At 43.0% G+C, this 20,819-nt stretch overlaps 1 protein-coding gene across 4 annotated transcripts in view; it reads left to right on the forward strand.

Annotated features, from left to right (window-relative positions):
- The window catches only part of LOC126408969 (cadherin-12-like), a 172,830-nt gene extending 168,807 nt beyond the window's left edge, over nucleotides 1-4,023 (forward strand). For all 4 annotated transcript variants that reach the window (XM_050074797.1, XM_050074794.1, XM_050074793.1 and 1 more), the window contains one exon: nucleotides 3,130-4,023. In XM_050074797.1, the coding sequence (XP_049930754.1) occupies nucleotides 3,130-3,743 (614 nt within the window). In that variant the 3' untranslated portion in view covers nucleotides 3,744-4,023. The remainder of the gene's footprint in view (nucleotides 1-3,129) is intronic.
- Nucleotides 4,024-20,819: the final 16,796 nt, after the last annotated feature.

The following is a 20,819-nucleotide window of genomic DNA, read 5'->3' on the forward strand; positions in this document are numbered from 1 at the left end:
CCTTAAAATATCAAATTTTTCACCAGTTCTGAGATGTGTGCAAAGTTTCATGAGTTTTCGGGTATGTTAAGCCTCCCAAAAAGGCAATTCATTTGGAGGAAGAAGAATAATAATAATAAAAAATCCTTGCATTTCAATAGGGTCCTTGCACCGCTAGGTGCTCGGGCCCTCATAATAAAAAATCCTTGCATTTCAATAGGGTCCTCGCACCGCTAGGTACTCGGGCCCTAATAATAATAATAAAAAATCCTTGCATTTCAATAGGGTCCTCGCACCGCTAGGTGCTCGGGCCCTAATAATAATAAATAATTAAAGCTGCAAGCAGCTGTGATTGGGCCCTCGCTCCCCCATACAACCGCGGGGGCCTGAGGCAAGCGGGGGCTGTGGCGCGAAGCGAGAAGGGAGAAAAAACCTGGCAGGAGCGAAAAAATGCAATGTTTTGTTCATCTACCAGGTGGTGCTATGAGCGTAACCAGATGTGAGCAGGTGCGTTCAGGGATGGACCCTCATCCCACATGTGAAATTTCAAGTAAATTGGACAATGCATGAAGGATCTATACCAAGTTGATGTTCTGTGGCGAAGGATGAAAAGTCGCCACCGTTGCCGCAGCAGCCTGCAACATGACAGGACACGTGTGTCACTGTGGAGATTCATCGACTTGATCGTCATGTGGTCACAAAATGTAGCTGATCAGGTCAGGAGCTTGAGGTTGGTGTTTGTCAGTGTAAAATATGGCATTTCCTGTTTCCACAAGGAGGCGCCATGAGCAAGATTGTCTGCGAGCACATGGAGGCATTGAGGGCGGGGCTTTTATCATGTACAGAAATTTTGAAGCACTTTGGATGAATTATGTGGGAGAGAGAGCTGCTTGAATATGCATGGCGATGGATTAAAAATGGCAGCGCCATAGCAGCCATGCCCTTTGATCTACAGACATGCAGACCACAGCTTTTGATCAGCATGGTCTCTGGATGATCTGTAAAAAATTTGAAGTCGATTGTATGAAATCCCTAGGACTAGTTCGTTAAAATACAACATGTGAAAATCATGCCAAAATGACAAGTCAAAATCAAAATGGCCGACTTCCTGTTTGGAGTAGACCATTGATGCCAGAGACTTTTATGTGCGCCTGGACAACATACACATGTGTACCAATTTTCATCTTCCAACTCCAAAAAAAAAACCTATGGGGAGAGTTTTTTTGAAAATTTCAAGGGGGCGCTATAGAGGCATTTTGTCCCCCCCATGGGCGACGCCCCTATCAGATGCAAGAGCTCACCATTCTTGACCTGTGTATCAATTTTCATGAGGATATGAGGCCATTGAAGCCATCAAAAAGCCAAACATATTTGATGGCAAGGGATCGATAGTCGCCACGCCGCCACATGGACGCCATTAGATGTAGCTTCACAGCGTTCATAAGGTAGCTTCACCAACTTGTTCTGCATGCATTAGAAGTGGAATGAAGTTGATGGGGTCAAGTTTGTGGCATCAGTACGTGTTAAAGTAAAAACTGGTCACTTCCTGTTTCCACCGAGGGGCGCTATGAGTAAAGTGGGATATTAACATATTGGGGAATTCAGTGCAGAGCCATCATTATTTCCAGCAAGTTTGAAGCTGCTACGATCAAGTATGTGGGTGTGAGAGCCATTCGAAATTCGATGGCGAGAAACTGAAACGTCGCGAAAATTTGTCACGCCCTAGCAGCCACGCCCTTTGACCTACTGACATGCAGAGCACAACTTTTGATCATCATGGTCTCTGGATGATCTGTAGCCAATTTGAAGTTGATGGACGAAATCCCTATGACCAATAATTTAAGTTGTGGAAATCGCCATGACAAAAAAAATCAAAACAAAATGGCCGACTTCCTGTTTGGAGTTTACCATGACGTCAAGAGACTTTTTTGTCCGTCTCAGTATGAACCATGTGTATACCAATTTTTGTTTGCCTCCAACAAACTAACCCTAATGGGGAGGGTTTTTTGACAATTTTTAGGGGGCGCTATTTTGGCATTTTGCGTCGACCATGTGCAACCGCCGAAAAATATCGAATTTCGGATGTGGCCAGACAAATGTGGAAAATTAGAAGCATTTTGAAATTTTGGACAGGGGCGAAATTGGGACATGAAATGTCGGAATAATAATAATAATAAACAGCACAATTTCAATAGTGTCCTCGGACAACTTCGTCATCGCTTGGGCCCTAATAATAAACAGCACGATTTCAATAGGGTCCTCCGTGGACAACTTTGTTGTCGCTCGGGCCCTAATAATAATAAACAGCACGATTTCAATAGGGTCCTCCGCGGACAACTTCGTCGTCGCTCGGGCCCTAACAATAAACAGCGCGATTTCAATAGGGTCCTCGGATGACTTTGTCGTCGCTCGGGCCCTAATAAACAGCCCGTTTTCAATAGGGTCCTCCGCGGACGACTTTGTCGTCGCTCGGGCCCTAGTCTAGCTCACCAGACCTTTCTCAAGAAAGAAAGGTCTGGCTGGACTGGCTCTCACTTTAAGATTGGAGAACAAAACGCCCCGGCTGCTTGTATTTGGCTTGCAAAAATATCACAAAAAATATCACCTACAGGACGCGAACCATGGCAGAAAAATGGCTACATCCCGGCAAGATCAAACACCGCAAAAGTTAGTAAAGGACGTGTTGAAAACGGTTGAGAACTGCTACACAACCGGAGGTGGTAGGGCGGGACTTCAGCGGGTCGCTCGTTCCGCCCAGTGAGAGGCTGATCTATGCAGCGAACTTCCGCCCACTCAGACAACTCGGGCCCTAATAATAATAAACAGCGGGATTTCAATAGGGTCCTCGGATGACTTCGTCGTCGCTCAGGCCCTAATAATAATAAACAGCTCATCCTTCGGCCAAGGTCCCTAATTATCGGAGCAGTTTCAATAGGGTCTTCGCCCGCCTACGGTCGGTGCTCGGGCCCTAATTACATATGTATATATATATATATATATATATATACTATATAGTATATGGCCAGGACTGACCAGGGATGATAGAAGTGTGAAGAAAACAAATAAAGAATAAGAGGCTGGGACAAAGTCATTTTGCATGTATATAGATATTTTTCCACTTACCCATCACTTTTTCTCTGTGTTTTGCAGTCATGGCAGCGTTATACATGGGCCAGAGGCACCACAAAGAGAAAGACACCCTGATGACATCAAAAGAGGATATCCGTGATAATGTCATCCACTATGATGATGAGGGTGGCGGCGAGGCTGACACTCATGCATTTGACATGGGCACTCTGTGCAACACACACTCACACCGCACCAGCACTCAGAGCACCACCTCCAAGAAAGAGAGAAATGGCTATGGAGATGGCGTTCTGCTGCATCTCAGCAGCCGCTGCGACGATGTCAGGTCACCCGACATCCATCGTCAAACAGCCAGTGTTATCACTGCTGTCGGCAACAAGGCTCCGCTCTCCTCCTGTGGTAGAGTGATTGGAGGCGATGCTGAAATGATAAGGGAGTTCATTGCACAGCGGCTGGAGGATAATCAGCAAGGTTATGCCGCCCCACCCTATGATTCACTGGTGACCTATGCCTATGAGGGTGATGGCTCGGTGGCTGGCTCGCTTAGCTCCATAGAGGAGTCATGGGTAATTGACGATGCAGGGGATTTTAGCTCCCTTGGTGACTGGGGACAGCCATTCAAAACACTGGCTAGCATCCTGGACAGACACCCGCCTGCTATGACTGAGGAGAGCTGAGAGGAAGCTGGACAGCAGAGAGACTTCAGGAGGCCATGTGGGAATTATCTTACTTTTCTAGATTTTTTTTTTCTTCACTGTGACAGGCACTGGATAGAATGATGTAAGTACTTTATCCTTTAGAAAGCTGTCCATGTGAAATTAAGTTGTAGTCAGGTTAGCTGCAGAAAAGAGAATCTAGCTACAGGTGTGTGAAAAGGTAAACTTGATAGCTCCTCAAAGTGCCTGAGGTACTATATGTTTACATATATTTTAATTCATGTAACTTAATAAAAATATCTTTATCTGATATGATTTCAACATTTGATCCTTAAGTCTCATTGGCACATTGCCTAACAGAGAATCAAATGCTCAGACATTCATCTCCCCATCAAGCTGTGGCTCAGGAGTTCGCCTCAGCCACCAGTGTAGTATTGTAAGTCGTGAGAGTAGAGCAAAAAGTGCTTTGAGTGGTTGAAAGACTACAAAGGTGCTATACAAGTGCAGGTCTATTTACCACAGGATGAACTGGAACAACTTCTTCTTCTTCTTCTCTCAACTTTCCATCTAGTACCATCATCAGGTCAAAATTTGAATTTGTGCAATACTTTGGTTTTTGACCAAAACCCTGAATAACTGAGACGCCCATCAGTCTCAGCTATAATTTGTCCTTACAGTTAATTAACAAATTGAGCAATCTAATATGGTCAACTAAGGTGGTGACCATGGTAAATGTAAGCCTATTAGTGAACTTGTGAGGATGTTAACATGCTAATGTTAGCATCCTGACAGAAAGTGTAGCATGTTTGATTTTCTTTTTTCTTCCACGGCTCTTTCCCCACAACCATCACTTTGACCAATAGGAACACAGAGCAGTCTGCTGCTGTGGATAACTGTATGTCAACAACACCCCAGCCTTTTTGACATTTCCCCCAAGGACTACCACAACAGAGTGTACTAGAATTACCACCCTGCGGCTGTATGCATCAGTCAAGTGTCTCTTACAGTTTACATCCATGTCTGTGAAAACATGGGTGCTTCACACACATCTTCCCCTGGGCAGCACAGAAGATCTATACAATCAGCATAGTTTCAAGGTGGATACCCAAGATGAGTGTCACCAATTCAGTATCTAACCAAATTTTTCCCCTTATGTTTCTGAGATATGACATTGAATTTTGACCAGAAAGTGTGTTATGCAGAACGTTATGATGTCACAGTGAGGCTAGCCTTTTGGATATAATATATCATCATAGACATTTGTGTTCAGTTTTATCATCATTTGCTTATGAATTACTGAGTTATGGCTGAAAACATGTTTTGTGAGGTCACACTGACCTTGACCATTGACCTTCAACTACAGAATTCTAATTAGTTTGTTCTTCAGACCAAGTGAACATTTGTGTCAAATTTAAAGAAATCCAAGGTATACACGAGATATCATGTTCACGAAAATGAGACAGATGCAACGTCACAGTGACCTTGACCTTCCTTGTTGTTCATTGTTGAGTCCAAGTGAACATTTGTGCAAAATTTAAAAAAATTCCCTTGAGGTGTTCCTAATATATCACATTCACGAGAATGACATGGGTGCAATGTCATGGCGACCTTGACCTTTGACCACCGAAATCTAATCAGTTCATCATGGAGCCAAAGTGGCTATTTGTGATGTCAGATGTCAGGACATACTAACGTATGTACAGATGGACGGACAACCCGAAAACATAATGCCTCTGGTCACGACTATTGCCCGCACACAGGAATAAAAAAGGAAAAATGCTGGCGTGAAACAGTAGAGGAACTTCAGCAACCTTGTGAGTACTGCCATTAGCATCGAGTTAGCAAAGAATGTTAATTCTTCATAATTGAGAACTTGAAACAGACTACATTAGACACAGGCCTTTATTTCTCATTTTTTCTATTTTTACTTTTAATACGCTCCTGTTTATCCTGTTTAAATTAATGCATCTCGCCATTATTTCAAACCCAACACTTCCTGCAACAGTTAAATATTAAAAGTCACATGTCATTTCAGTGGAGAAAATCTTTCACATTATAAAAAAAAAGTTTTTTTGTGAAACATTTGCAGGATCTTGTGGAGAATTCAGTGACTTGCATGGTTTTTATGTGGTACTTCGAATGCAGCTCCTGCTATCTGGTGGCACTTTTTAAGTAACTACTAAAACAGTTCAGCTGGAACATGAACAGCCATAATATTAGTAATAACAATAAAAAAAAGACAAGAATAATCAGATGACATTACGCATATCATGAAAGACGACCAGTGAAGATTGGTCGTGGACCAACGTGTAGCCTGGCGTGTTTGTCAGCCAAATCACAGAAAGATCTCTTTGACTCCAGAATCACCTAATCTGACATAGTGACTGTCCGAACAGACAAACATGTTGTGTAGTCTGAACCCAGCATGAGAACAACCTCACAGAGCTGCTAGCATGGCTGTAGAATCTTGTAGCCTTGTCTCTTATTTCACACCAGTTGTGGATTCAGAGATTAATCTAGAATAATTGTCTTGGATAATAACTGATATCAAGTTTTTTTTAACAACAGAAACTCTTATTCTTTGATCTGCACTTTGAAAGCTGAGCTAATATTTTAAAATCGTAACTGCCAGACAAAACAGAAGAACAAATTCAGAATAGAAATAAAACCATATTGACTTGATTTCATTTAACACAGTCTGAGTCATCAGTCTGGGAAATGAATTCAGTTTGGGGGAGGACACAGGCAGAGAATCACTGTTCAGTCACAGGTCACACACCAATGTGTGCTTTGAGCTAACTGTTCTTGTTTGTGCACATAGTTACCGATGCTGAGCCAAATGCAGTATTAAAATAGATCTCAGACTTTCCAGAATGTAAGCGGTATCGACATTATCACTGTCCACATGCCATGTAATGATAAAGGTGACATAGTTAGGGTGTGCTCATGTCTATGGCTTTTCTTTGGTCTGAATCATAGCTGGGAAAATAATTTTTGTCTCTTCCTGTTTTTGCTCCATTTAGATTCACTCTGCTCAACTTAACAAACCAGGGCCTTTAGGGTTAGAAATGCTACACCTTCACTATGTACATATATTAAGTTATTTTCAGAACTACTATATGTAATGTGAAAGGTGTCATTCATAGTGATGAACACACAGAGAATCAACACTGACTTTAACTATTACTGTCTGCAAGTATTGTTGGGGTTTGGTCTCAGTGCTCTCATCAACCAAGTAAACATTTGAGTCAAATTTAAAGAAATCCACGAGATATCATGCTAGCATGGCTGTAGAATCCTGTAGCCTTGTCTCTCTTTTCACACCAGTTGTGGATTCAGAGATTAATCTGTCGCAGCTGCTTTTGGTGATCTGATTAGAAGATCTGATACACAGACAAAGGAAGAGATTAGTTACCTTGGTGGAATATTTAGCAGTTACAGACACAGATATGTTTCTGAGGAGTTGGTAGAGCTACAAGAAGAATAGAACTGAATATTGGATATTGGATATTGGATTTTGATTCATCATTTGGACAAAAACATTACAAATGAATGCTAATGTTGCTTTGTGTCTGCTGGATGTGTGAATAGGTAACTGTTTGCTAACATTTTCACTATAACAGCTTTATAAGGTGAGAATATGTTTGTGTTATGTGATCAGCTTGTTTTGCAGCCCATGTGTCAAAAAAAGTTTTAATTTGAGAATAATGTCAAGTTGCTGGACATGAGTGAAAAAAAAAGATGGAGAGAAGCTCACGAGAGCCATTTGTGGCACTCTGCCCATCACAGGTAAGTTAAACACCACATTACATTAACATTACCCAAACTAACTACAAAACATCACTGCAATACTGTACTATAATATAGGACAAAGCATTATTGGTCCTCAGTGGGCAAATTCAGAAAAGACAGTAAAAGAAGAACTATTTAAAGCTAAAATAAGAATAGAACAGAGTAAATAAATAAAAACTATAATATGGAGACAAAAATGATAAGGTAAAGTGACAGTAGTGTGATTAATAGCAGCAGAGTCAGCAATTATGTGTTAACAGTGTACACTAGAGTGATATGATTAACTACTGGCACTTTGTATTAATATAGAGATGCAATAAAAATGTAATATAGGATATGATGCAAAAATAAGTGTAACTATATTAACACAATGAAGCATAATATGTAGTAAAAAAAAAAAACACACACACACAAAAAAACAAAAAGACCAGCAGGGCTGAGAGGGCAGGTGATCACTGATTGAGTATTATTGCCACCTGATGTAATGTGATGGAAGATAGCTTTTGACTCAGTGGCGATACACAGCTTCCAGGTACAGCTATTGTTGTTGATAACACTACAGTGTTATTAGGGACCTTGGGTGAAGGGCGAGGACCCTATTGTTTTGGTGCGTTTATTATTAGGGACCTTGGCCAACTGACAAAGTCCCTATTGTTTCTGGTACATTTATTATTATCATTGTTATTATTATTAGGGCATGAGCGATGACGAAGTCGTCCGTAGGACCCTATTGAAATCGTGCTGTTTATTATTATTATTATTATTCTTGCGACATTTCGTGTCCCAATTTCGCCCCTTTCCCAAATTTGAAAATGCTTCTAACTTTCCACATTTGTCCGGCCACATCCGAAATTCGATATTTTCGGGCGGTTGCACATGGTCGGCGCGAAATGCCGAAATAGCGCCCCCTACAAATTTTCAAAATACCCTCCCCATTGGGGTTAGTTTGTGGTAGGCAAACGAAATTTGGTACACACATGTATCATACCCAGACGCACAAAAAAGTCTCTTGACGTCATGGTAAAATCCCAACAGGAAGTTGGCCATTTTGTTTTGAATTTTGTTGTTACGGCGATTTCCACAACTTACATTTGAACGAACTTGTCCTAGGGATTTCGTCCTATCGACTTCAAAGTTGGTACAGATCATCCTGAGAACATGCTGATCAAAAGTTATTAAAAGCTTTTCTCTATGTCAAGGGCGTGACAAATTTTGGCGAATTTTCATTTTCTTGCCATCGAATTTCGAACGGCTCTCCCGCCCACATACTTGATTTCAGCAGCTTCAAACTTGCTGGACATGATGATGGCTCCGCCCCGAACGCCCCGATATGTTAACATCCCACCTTACTCATAGCGCCCCCCGGTGGTAACAGGAAGTTACCACCGGGGGGCGACCAGTTTTTACTTTAACATGTACTAATGCCACAAACTTGACCGCATCAATTTCATTCCACTTCTAATGCATGCAGAACAAGTTGGTGAAGCTACCTTACAAACGCTGTGAAGCTATGTCCAATGGTGTCCATGTGGCAGCATGGTGACTATCGATCCCTCGCCACTAAATACGTTTGGCAATTTGATGGTTTGAATGACCTCATCTCCTCATGAAAATTGATACACAGGTCATGAATAGCGAGCTCTTGCATCTGATAGGGGCGTCGCCCATGGGGGGGGACAAAATAACTCAATAGCGCCCCCTTGAAATTTTCAAAAAACCCTCCCCATAGGGTTTTTTTTGGAGTAGGAACATGAAAATTGGTACATATGTGTAAGTTGCCCAGACGCACAAAAAAGTCTCTGGCATCAATGGTCTACTCCAAACAGGAAGTCGGCCATTTTGATTTTGACTTGTCATTTTGGCGTGATTTCCACATGTTGTATTTTAACAAACTCGTCCTAGGGATTTCATCCAGTCGACTTCAAATTTTTTACAGATCATCTAGAGATCATGCTGATCAAAAGTTATTAAAAGCTTTTCTCTATGTCAAGGGGCGTGGCCGCTATGTCGCCTCCCTCGCCACCAAATACGTTTTGCTTTCTGATGGCTTCAACGACCTTATATCCTTATGAAAATTGATACACAGGTCAAGTATGGCGAGCTCTTACATCTCATAGGAGCGTCGCCCATGGGGGGGGACAAAATGCCTCAATAGCGCCCCCTTGAAATTTTCAAAAAACTCTCCCCATAGGGTTTTTTTTTGGAGTAGGAACATGAAAATTGGTACATATGTGTAAGTTGCCCAGACACACAAAAAAGTCTCTGGCATCAATGGTCTACTCCAAACAGGAAGTCGGCCATTTTGATTTTGACTTGTCATTTTGGCGTGATTTCCACATGTTGTATTTTAACGAAGTAGTCCTAGGGATTTCATCCAATCGACTTCAAATTATTTACAGATCATCCAGAGACCATGCTGATCAAAAGTTGTGCTCTGCATGTCTGTAGGTCAAAGGGCGTGGCTGCTATGGCGCTGCCATTTTTGATCTATCGCCATGCATATTCAAGCAGCTCTCTCTCCCACATAATTCATCCAAACTGCTTCAAAATTTCTGTACATGATAAGAGCCCCACCCTCAACACCTCCATATGCTCGTAGACAATTTTGCTCATGGCGCCCCCTTGTGGAAACAGGAAATGCCATCTTTTACACTGACAAACACCAACCTCAAGCTCCTGACCTGATCAACTATATTTTGTGGCCACATGACGATCAAGTCGATGAATCTCCACAGTCACACACGTGCCCTGTCATGTTGCAGGCTGCCGCGGCGGCAGTGGCAACTTTTCATCCTTCGCCACGGAACATCAACTTGGTATAAATCCTTCATGCATTGTCCGATTTGCTCGAAATTTCACGTGTCATGAGGGTCCACCCCTGAACACACCTGGCCACATCTGGTTACGCTCGTAGCGCCACCTGGTGGATGAATGCGTTTTTTCACTCCTGCCAGGTTTTTTCTCCCTTCTCGCTTCACGCCACAGCCCCCGTGTGCCTCAGGCCCCCGCGGTTGCATGGGGGAGCGAGGGCCCGATCACAGCTGTTTGCAGCTTTAATTATTTATTATTATTATTATTATTATTATTATTATTATTATTAGGGACCTCAGCCAAAGGACAAAGTCCCTATTGTTTCTATTACGTTTATTATTATTAGGGACCTTGGCCAACGGACGAAGTCCCTATTGTTTTTGGAACGTTTATTAGGGACCGAGCCCGTAGGCAGAGGACTCTTCACAGAGGACTCTATTGTTTTTACTGCGTTTATTATTAGGGACCGAGCCCAAAGGCAGAGGACTCCTGACAGAGGAGTCCTCGCCAAATGCGAGGACCCTATTGTTTTTGCTGCGTCTATTTAGGGACCTCGGCCGAAGTCCCTCTTGTTTCTGGTACGTTTATTATTATTATTAGGGACCTCAGCTGAAGGACGAGGACCCTATTGTTTTTGGTGCGTTTGTTAGGGGCCGAACCCAAAGGCAGAGGACTCTCACCGATATTAATAACCCATATTAAACAGCCTTTGCTGATCTGCTCTCTCATGAGCTCTCTGTGTGCCCCTCAGGTGCAGGCAAGTCATTAATCGCCATGACAATGGCTGCACACACAGACACACACACACACAGCCCTCTGTGTGTGCTAGTCTCACAATCTTTAAAGGACAGATTACAGCAGCAGAATCTTCATTTGACACAGCATCTACACATTATTAACCCCTGAAGTGCCAAAATGGTCTCTCTAGCGCCACCTAGGTACACTAAAATGGCCACTGCGGCCCGTAGGAACATTGTAACTCGCTCGTGTGATCACATTTTTGACTCCACATATATAAAAAATGACATATGCATTGGGGAGAAGTGTATCTCTCTGACCATCACATTATTTTGATTATTGGACCAACGGTTTGGGGACGGTAAGAACTTGTTCGAGGAGTTAAATCTCCACTAACAGAGGTCTCTTCTCTGTGTTCTGTCTGTCTCTTTCTGCTCTTCTGCCAGGTGCACCTAGTTAATTACCATGGTAACCGCTGTCACACACAAACTCGCGGAAACATGAAGGTGTGTGCGTGTCTAAATCTTAAATGCAGACATTACAGGGGCAGAATCTCCATTTTAACCCTTTAGGTGCCAGAGTTTATTGAGGAAAATATTCCATTTTCTTTTTTTCTTTTTTTTAAAGATATGTTTTTGGGCATTTTAGCCTTTAATTGATAGGACAGACAAGTGTGAAAGGGGGAGAGAGAGAGGGAGGGACATGCAGCGGGTCCATGTCATTGGTCCGACAGCCCATTGGTCCGACATCCCATTAGTCCGATGGTCCGCGGTGCTGAACGGCTCCCGGCAGGCATATTTCTACCTTGATGGTGCGCCGCGACCGGCTCTGGGTCAGCTGGGAAAGGCTTGAGGCGAAGTAGGCTCACAGCTTATGTGTTTGTCACTTTCTTTTTCATTTTAACCCACAGCAAAGATCTTTTCCTAACCCTAACCAAGTGGTTTTTGTGCCTAAACCTAACCAGACCTTAACCACAGGGCATCATGATGATTTCGGTATGGACTTCAGAACAATGGGTTTAATATGGTCGGAACAATGGGATATCGGACCAATGGGCTGTCGGATCAATTGGCAGTTCCCCATGCAGCAAAGGGCCACAGGCTGGAGTCGAACCCGGGCCACTGCAGCAACAGCCTTGTACATGGGGCGCCTGCTCTATCCACTAAGTCACCGACACCCCAAATATTCCATTTTCATTTCAACATTTCAAAAGGCTGTCGCTTGAAAGTGTTGAGAGATAAAGGCATACTGTAAACGAGAAAACTATTCATCACGACCCAAAGTTTGTGATGGGAGTAAATTAAGTCATCTAATTTGCATATTGTGGCATCACTAGGCGGCGGCCATATTGGATTTCATAAATCTCAGTTAAACAGCATTTTGAACATATTTACACAGTAGATTTGTTTTGTGTTGTTTTTGTCATCACATCCTCAAACTAAAGGAACAGGAATCTCATGGGAGTAAATTCGCTTATATCTAATTTGCATATTGTGACATCACTCCTACATACCTACAGCTACAGAAAGCATTCAAACATCAAAACGTTCAACTCTGTAAGGATTTTTTTTATGTTTGTGGCAATATGTTTCATATTTCTAAATAATTCACAATGACGACATAAGCTGGAGGCCGAAACAGGCACGAGTGCGAGGTCCCGACCAACGCTGCTTGCAGCTTTAATATGGGTTTGAAATTTCTCAAACAAGTTCTTCCCATTCCCAAACCGTTCGTCCAATCATGAAAATAAAGTGATGGTGAGAGAGATCCTCTTCTCGTGAACGCACGTGTCATGTTTTATATGTGTAGAGTCAAAAATGTGGTCACATAAGGTTACAAATGTGTTGCACCTCAGCTGTTTTCCAGAAATTTCTCCTCTCAGTTTACCTGGGAGTGAATGAGAAAAAAATCAGTGCTCCCTTCGCTTTGGAGCCACTCAGCAAAAATGTGTACATGTGACAGATTCCATGTCAGTATATCTGTGACCAGGACAAATTTTCCTACATTTTGTGGTATAAATTGTGTATGTACAGTGAACATTGTGGCCATGGCAGCCAGTTAAAGACAAAAGTTTTAGACGATTTTTAGAGCCCTCTCCACTCTAGCTCACAGCATTCCGTGCAATACACACCCATTATAAACTGACAATTTCTCCACATTTGCTCATGGTACTTTGAGAGGCACAGATTAAAAACGGTAAAAGATATGAAAAAGATGAAAACATGAGTGAATAGATGAGACCTGTGGCAACATTTGAGAGTTGGAATGGAGTCTGTAGCACAAAGTATGGAGAGGCTGTAAAAGCTAGACAAAGCCCTAAGATTGGTCCCTTTCTCCCCCTGCTGCCGTTCATTTCCTATGGGACAGCTTTCGAAGATCGTCAGGACGTTTTGTGACATGTCACATGAAGGAGCCCATAAAATCCAAACCGTTTGAGTAATGAAAAAGGTTATACAGAAGATCTGATTAGCACGAGTTGATCTGTTATGTGTGCAAGTTTGAAGCCGATACGATAAACGGTGTAGGAGGAGTTGATTTTTTAGGAAGAGCAGTTTTGAAGTGAAATCTTACATTGAAAGGGCAAATAGCTCACACCCTGTTGGATTTAGGTCAGGGGTGTCAGTGCGTGACTTGTAGGTCTTGATGAGACGAACACACCAGTTTGGTTTGATCTTTCTACGACGTTCCTACAGGCTGCAGCGGCCATTTTAGTGTGCCTAGGTGGCGCTAGAGAGCCCATTTTGGCACTTTAGGGGTTAATTTTTTGATATTCTAAATTTTTTTGCCAGGTCTGACATGCGTGCCAATTTTGGTGAGTTTTTGAGCATGTTTTGGCAGTCAAATTCCAGCTCAAAGAGGCAGCGGAAGAAAGAATAAAAAATGCAGCAAAAACAAAAGGGTCCTCGCTCTGTGAGCAGTCCTCTGCCTTCGGGCTCGGCCCCTAATAAACGCTACAAAAACAATAGGGTCCTCACCCTTCAGCCGAGGTCCCAAACAAGAGTTCTGAAGATATCAGTCAGTGTCTGTTACCAGTAGTGTAGATCGTCCATCAGCTTATGATTGTGACCAGGAACCCATCCATATCCAGTAAATTCAGCTGGGAAGCGGGGAGACTGCATGCAGGGAGTCAGCGAACTTCTTGGCATCAGCAGGTGACGTGAATATACTAGTCTGTCCATTATGCTCCACATACAGCTTAGCCAGAAAGCAAAGAGTCGTTTTAACTTTAGCCTCACGAAGAGACTTAATCACAGCGCTGAAAGCTTGACGTTGATTCATCACCTCGGCTGTATTAGTCCAGGGGCCAAGGGGCTAATTTTCACAAATTGGTATCACTTAAAGGGACCAAACATTTTTGGTATTTTTGACTTCCTCTATGTCTCTAGTTTACATTTTGGTATGATAGACCTGCGATAGGCAAACCCAAAGATCATCCAAAAATTTTTATTAAGCTACTAGATAGAAGTAGCTTAATAAAAAAAATTGGATGATCTTTGGGTCCTCCCCAAAATTGAAATAGTCAAAATTGAGGCTTCTCCAAAAGGGACAGTGTCTGCCTTATCACATGAATCTCGGGAAATAATTATCAGAATGTCACCAAATTTGGACTGAATGTTCACAGACAGTTGCTGCACACAATGCAGCAAAGATTTCATCAGTACCTTGCTCCTTTTAAAAAATGTATACACCTAAACACACATGAATTACAGGCGGACATGGATTAAGGAATAAAAAATCCAAAAGGCATGTATATATGTGTTTGCCATTATTAATGTAAATAAGCCAATCACCCCAAAATTGCATTTATATGTGCCAAACAATGTCATCTTATCATAAAAGTAGGTTATTAGATTATTCACTTCACCATCTGATGTCACCAGCCCCTGACAGGTAACTCGTGCAGCTAGAACTTCAAACAGACAACTAGAATGGGGCCCTATTAGTCCAGGGGCTAAAGGGATCATTTTCACAACTTGGTAGGCCCCTATCACCCACTGGGACCAAACAATTTTGTCATTTTTATCAATTTACAGGTCTCTAGTTTATAACTTGGTATGACAGCCCTGTCTATCTAGTAGCTTAATTATAGTTATCACTCTGTAAACAAACTTACACCCATGTAGGTAAAACATTACAAATAGGGTGAAAAATTAACTAATAGATATCCCCATGAAACTTGCCCAGTTGATCACTCATATTAAGACAAGTATTTTTTGTATTACAAATTTTCTGAAATATTTTATTTAAATATGCACCACCAATTTTGTTAATGAAGACAATCACAAGGAGGGGAAATTGATTATGCAGTTACTGTGCTAACACTCAGTGTTACTGTAGCCTACAGTAGGCCTACTAGCACTCAGAGCTGCCCAGTTGCTATTTGACCCATAACTAGGAGGCAAAGGGAGTGTTACCGCTTGCCTAAGACGGACTCCCAGGCTAGCAGAGGGAAGGAAGTGCCTTATTTCTCCATTGTAGGCCGTCCTAATATAGGGGGGCCCACCTGCTGCCCTCATCCTAGCTAACACTACTATAGAGCTACTATACTGAAACTGAATGTCAGCGGAGAGCATACTATAGAGCTACTATACTGAAACTGAATGTCAGCGGAGAGCATGGAGAGACAGCAATGGCAGCCTGAGAATCAGGTAGAGAAGAGACAGGAGCTGTGGCTGGTGAGTCCTTAAAACAGAGGGAGAGATGGCATGAGGCAGAGCACAGAGATAATGTCAACGCTAGGAACACGGATTAGAATTTAGACCATCTAGAGCCGTTATATAGTATAGCATTTACTCTGTCACATTATTCATCATCCACATCGCTATCATTCAGCTCCGGAAAACATTCCAGCTCATTTGCCTGGTTGCTGCAGGTTTGTAGTTCACACATATTTGTGCAGTGCAGACCACTTTGCAGGCATGGCCATTCTGAAAGTTTACATGTTCGTGAGCAGGAGCATTATAGTAGGTCCAATACAGCCTCTGGTGCAGGCGTACCTCACATCCACTTAGTAGGTCCAATACAGCCTCTGGTGCAGGCGTACCTCACATCCACTCAATGGCCAGATCCCCATCATGGATCTTCCATCCATGATCCTTTGGATTTGGTACACTTAGATTGCAGCCTGATAGTTTGCTCGTAAGGCATGCATGTAGAGACAATCTTCACAAGGTGGAAGCTGACTGGAGTCTATTTCTCCACGCCTTGCACAAAATAGCTGGTGGTGAAGCGTGTTAACTTTAGTTGTGTTTGTGGAAGGCAGGTACATCTGACATGTGAAATAGGTAATATGAGACCTCCCAGGAGCTTCCCAATTCTGAATGTGTCTTGGCAGGTCTTGTTAGTCTTCATTTTTTTAAATATGGCTGACTTTCCACGGCCACTGAAAGCGCTAACTGTATAGGAAGCTGTTTGGGCTTAACAATACAGACCAGTGAGCAGTGATAACTAACATGTCTTTGGGTTCATCAGGTGGGAACCTCCTTTCACCAGTAATTTGTCTAGTTGGTCCCACGACACCTCCAAGAGGCTAGACAGTCATCTCTGGCGTCCCAGAGACACTCCCCTATTGCCAGGTCTCACTTCTGCCAGCACCAACCCAACAACCTCCTTTACCTTACTTACACATGGCTTTCTCAGCCCAAACAGCACTGCCGCTTTCTCAGCCCAAACAGCACTGCCACCTTCAACAAACCCAGGCTCCGTACATGCAAGCTCCAGTGCCGATACTACCTATCCTAGCACATTCACTATACTCTATTTCACACATTACATAGCATATCTCCAATATAAGCTAAAGTTAAAGGAGATAGAGAAGATAAACTCCCAGGATCAGCAAATACACTCACCTTTCAGCATGGTCTCAAACAAAAGGGATTCAAATAGGCCACTCCCACACTTAAATAACCCTCCTCTTCCTGGATTTTCTCCTGAGAGGACTGATTGGTGGATCTCTCCACCTGATCTCAAGGAGTTATGTACCCTGCTTAGTAGTTCCCCATGCTGGCCCCCAACTGACATCATCCCTCCTCATCCAAATCCACTGACTAGCTCTGGCTGCTTCATTTGACATTTCCTTCACTGTCTTCCTCAAACTCTGTCCCCGCACTCCGAGTTCCCCCAGGAGCGAGACAGCTGATCTTGCTATGAATCCCCTACACCCCACTTCCACTGGACAAATCCTAGTTTTCCATCCTTGCTGCTCAGCTTGTGCTCCTAAGTCTGCACATCTAAGCTTTTTTCTTTCATAGGCTTCTTCCACTGAGTCTTCCCAAGGAACTGTCAGCTCAATGAAATAAACTATCCATTGACTCACTGACCACAACACTATGTCAGGCCTCTGCTTGGTACAAACTATTTCCTGGGGAACAACAAGATTTCCCTCTAAATCTCTTTGCATTTCCCAATCACAAGCACCTTCTAGGCGGCCGCACCCTTGCCTCCTTACTAACTTATCCCTTCTGTATTTCTCCCCATCACGGACAAACTGAATTGCTAAACTCCTATTCTTAAAACCCTCTGAATTTACCTGTCTTCGTTTCCCTTCGATGCCTGCAGCTAAACTGTTCAACACCTGGTTATGTCGCCATGTATACCGGCCTTGTGACAAGCTAACTTTACAGCCTGACAAAATATGCTTTAAGGTTGTGGTACCTGAACACAATGGGCATGATGAGTCCCCATTTACCCACAGTTTTAGGTTCTGGGGGTTGGTAACACATCGTATGTAGCCTCTACCAGGAATCTAAATACGATTCTTCTCCATACTCCACAGGTCCCTCCAACTAAGCTTCCTCTTCTCTACACTTTACCAATTCAACCACTGTCCCTGCTTAGCCTGGGCCACTACCTTTGCACCCCTTAATATCTCCTCCTGTCTACGTATCTGTTCCACAACCAGCTTTCTTTTATCTTTGAGACCTGCTTTATTCCATACCGGTTTGCTTGAGCCAAGCCCCAGACCTCCCCAGCCAAAATGAACATTACCTACAATCTCTGCATGCCTAAGAGCTGCCTCTGCCTCCTGAACTGCCGATCTTGGGTTCCACTTCCTCCCCTTGGTTGGATTTGGAACCACACTCCTAACGACCACGTCCTTACTCCCAGATAACAAGAGCTCTGTCCTGACCTTTGTACATTTAAATTCCTCTATTAAACTAGATACTGGCAGCTGAAGTATCCCTTTTCCATACAATGCAACACTACACCTGTAGTAGGAGCACCTAGGAGTGCCCAACCACTTCCTAATATAGGAGCTAACCGACCTTTCATTTCTCTCCACAACGGATATTGGAATTTCATAAATTGACAATGGCCACATTAACCTAGGATATAGCCCAAATTGCAAACACCACAACTTCAACTTTCCTGGAAGTTCTGATTTATCTATTCTACATCTTTTCTAAATTTCACCACCTGTTCCTCATCATTCAACTCCACATTGTACAACCTACCTAAGCTCTTTACTGACTTTTCCCTAATTATTGGGATTTCCTCATCATCTATGACAAACTTCCTATCACTTAACTTCCCTCTACGTATCGAGATGCTTCTAGACTTACTAGGTTTGATCTTCATGCTGGCCCACTTGAGGTTCTTATTTACCTTCTCTAGTAGCCTCTTTGTACATGGCATTGTTGGGTTCACCAGTGTCATGTCATCCATGTAAGCCCTAACTGGTGGAAGATGCAACCCGTTCTGCCGTCTCTACCCACCTACCATCCACTTAGAAGTCCTAATGATTACTTCCATCGCCATAGTAAATGATAATGGGGAAATTGTACACCCTGCCATGATGCCAATTTCTAGCCTCTGCCAACCTGTTGTGAAACCTGCCGTACTTAGACACAACCTAATATCCTGAAAATATGCTTTCACTAAGAGGCCGTTTACATGTACACGGTGATTTTGATAAACGGAGACATCTTCCTTCATTTGTGCCCTTTGTTTACACGCAAACGGAGATTTCTCCTCTGAAAACGAGTCTTTCTAAAAACTCCGGCCAGAGTGGAGATTTTGGAAAACTCTGGTTGCGCGTTTGCATGTAAACTGAGATAAACGGACATAAATGGAGTTATAGGCAGCCCACGTCACAGTATGCGCCGGAACTTGCGTCTGTGTAAAAAGTGCGACCTATGTTGCTATGGTGACAATGGATACATGGAAGGCTTGAGCTTCTCGTTACACTGCCACCTACAGGTTTGGCATGCTCTTGTGTATATATACACGGGTAAGTGTAAACGAAGATCTTTTTGAAAACAGAGACGGTGAAATGTCCGTTTATGAAACTAGCCGGCAACGTGTAAACGGCGTCTAAGTTAACAACTACATGTGGCACTTTGAAGTAGTCAAACGCACTCCAAATGAGGCTATGCAGTACTGAACCAAATGCATTTGCAAGATCTAAAAATATTACATTCAGGTCCCTTTTCTTAATCTTCGCTGCCTGAATCTGGTGCCAGATCATGCTAATATACTCTAAACACCCTGCAAAACCTGGTATTCCTGCCTTCTGCACCATAGTATCTAATAAGCTCTTCCTTTCTAAGTAGCTAGCTAATCTCTGTGCTATTACACTAAAGAAAATCTTTCCCTCTAAATTCAAGAGAGAAATCATCCAGAATTGGCTAAGGTCCACAGACTCCTTCTCCTTAGGAATGAGGACACCGCCTGCCCTACGCCATGCTTTTGGGATAATTTGTTTCTCCCAAACTATTCTTAGCTGTTTCCACAAAAATTTAAGGATATCAGATGCACATTTATAAACCCGGTAGGGGACTCCATTAGGCCCTGGGGCCGAAGAAGCCTTTGCACGCCTGACCACCTCCTGAACTTCCTTCCACCTAGGTGGCCTGACATCCATCTCATGCTCTATCCCTCCTAATGGAGGGATATCTGGTGGAAAACCTATAAAAACCTATAAAAACTATACTATTCTTCTCTAAATCTGAGTATGTATTTCTCAAATATTCTTCAACCTCTAGCCTTTCTGCTTTAAGCTGCCCTCCCTTTTCCTGGCTAAACAATCCTTTAACAAACTTAAAAGGGTCCCTGAAAAAACCTGTCCTTACATGTTCCTTCTTCCTCCTCTTTTTCCTGAGATGCTCTGCCCTTCTAAGAACTGCTAGCCTGCTTCTCAACTCCTCTTGCAACACATTAATTCCCTCCCTTTCTTCTTGTGTAGCCTTTTTCCACTGCTTTCCTAACTGTCTCCTTTCCTTAACTAACTTCTCTATTTCTCTTTGCCGCCTAGACTTTCTTGACTGTACCCTCTCACCCCTCTTTCTGTCATGCACCCTGTAGCAGGAAGGGAAAAGGAAGTGAGAGCACAGCCTTGTCCACCTGAGCGGAGAGGAAGGAGGAGGGGAAGGTGATAAATTAAGGGACACCTGTGAGCTGAACAGAGAGAGGGAAAATCAAACAAAGGAGACTTTAAGGAGGATGGAAAGGAGAAGTGAGAATGGGAAACAAAAGGGGAAATAAGTAAATGGGTGAACCCAGCACTGGATTAAAATGAAAAGACAACAGTGATTTTACCCTAGGGACAAAGTGTTACAAGGACTGGCTGGAAATGAACGGTGAGGAAACAACAACCTCAAAGAAAAGCTGATCTCTGGAGCAGGTGGAAACAGACTGGATCTGCTGTGCCTTTCCTGCTTGGATTCAGTGGCTGAGCTGAGGTGGATGACTCACTACCAGCAAATAAGTTCCTTTTTTCCCGACAATCTCCTGGCTTCTCCAAACTCGAGCTTCAAG

Source organism: Epinephelus moara, chromosome 21 (assembly GCF_006386435.1).
Source record: "Epinephelus moara isolate mb chromosome 21, YSFRI_EMoa_1.0, whole genome shotgun sequence".
In the NCBI taxonomy this organism is placed as follows: Eukaryota; Metazoa; Chordata; class Actinopteri; order Perciformes; family Serranidae; genus Epinephelus; species Epinephelus moara.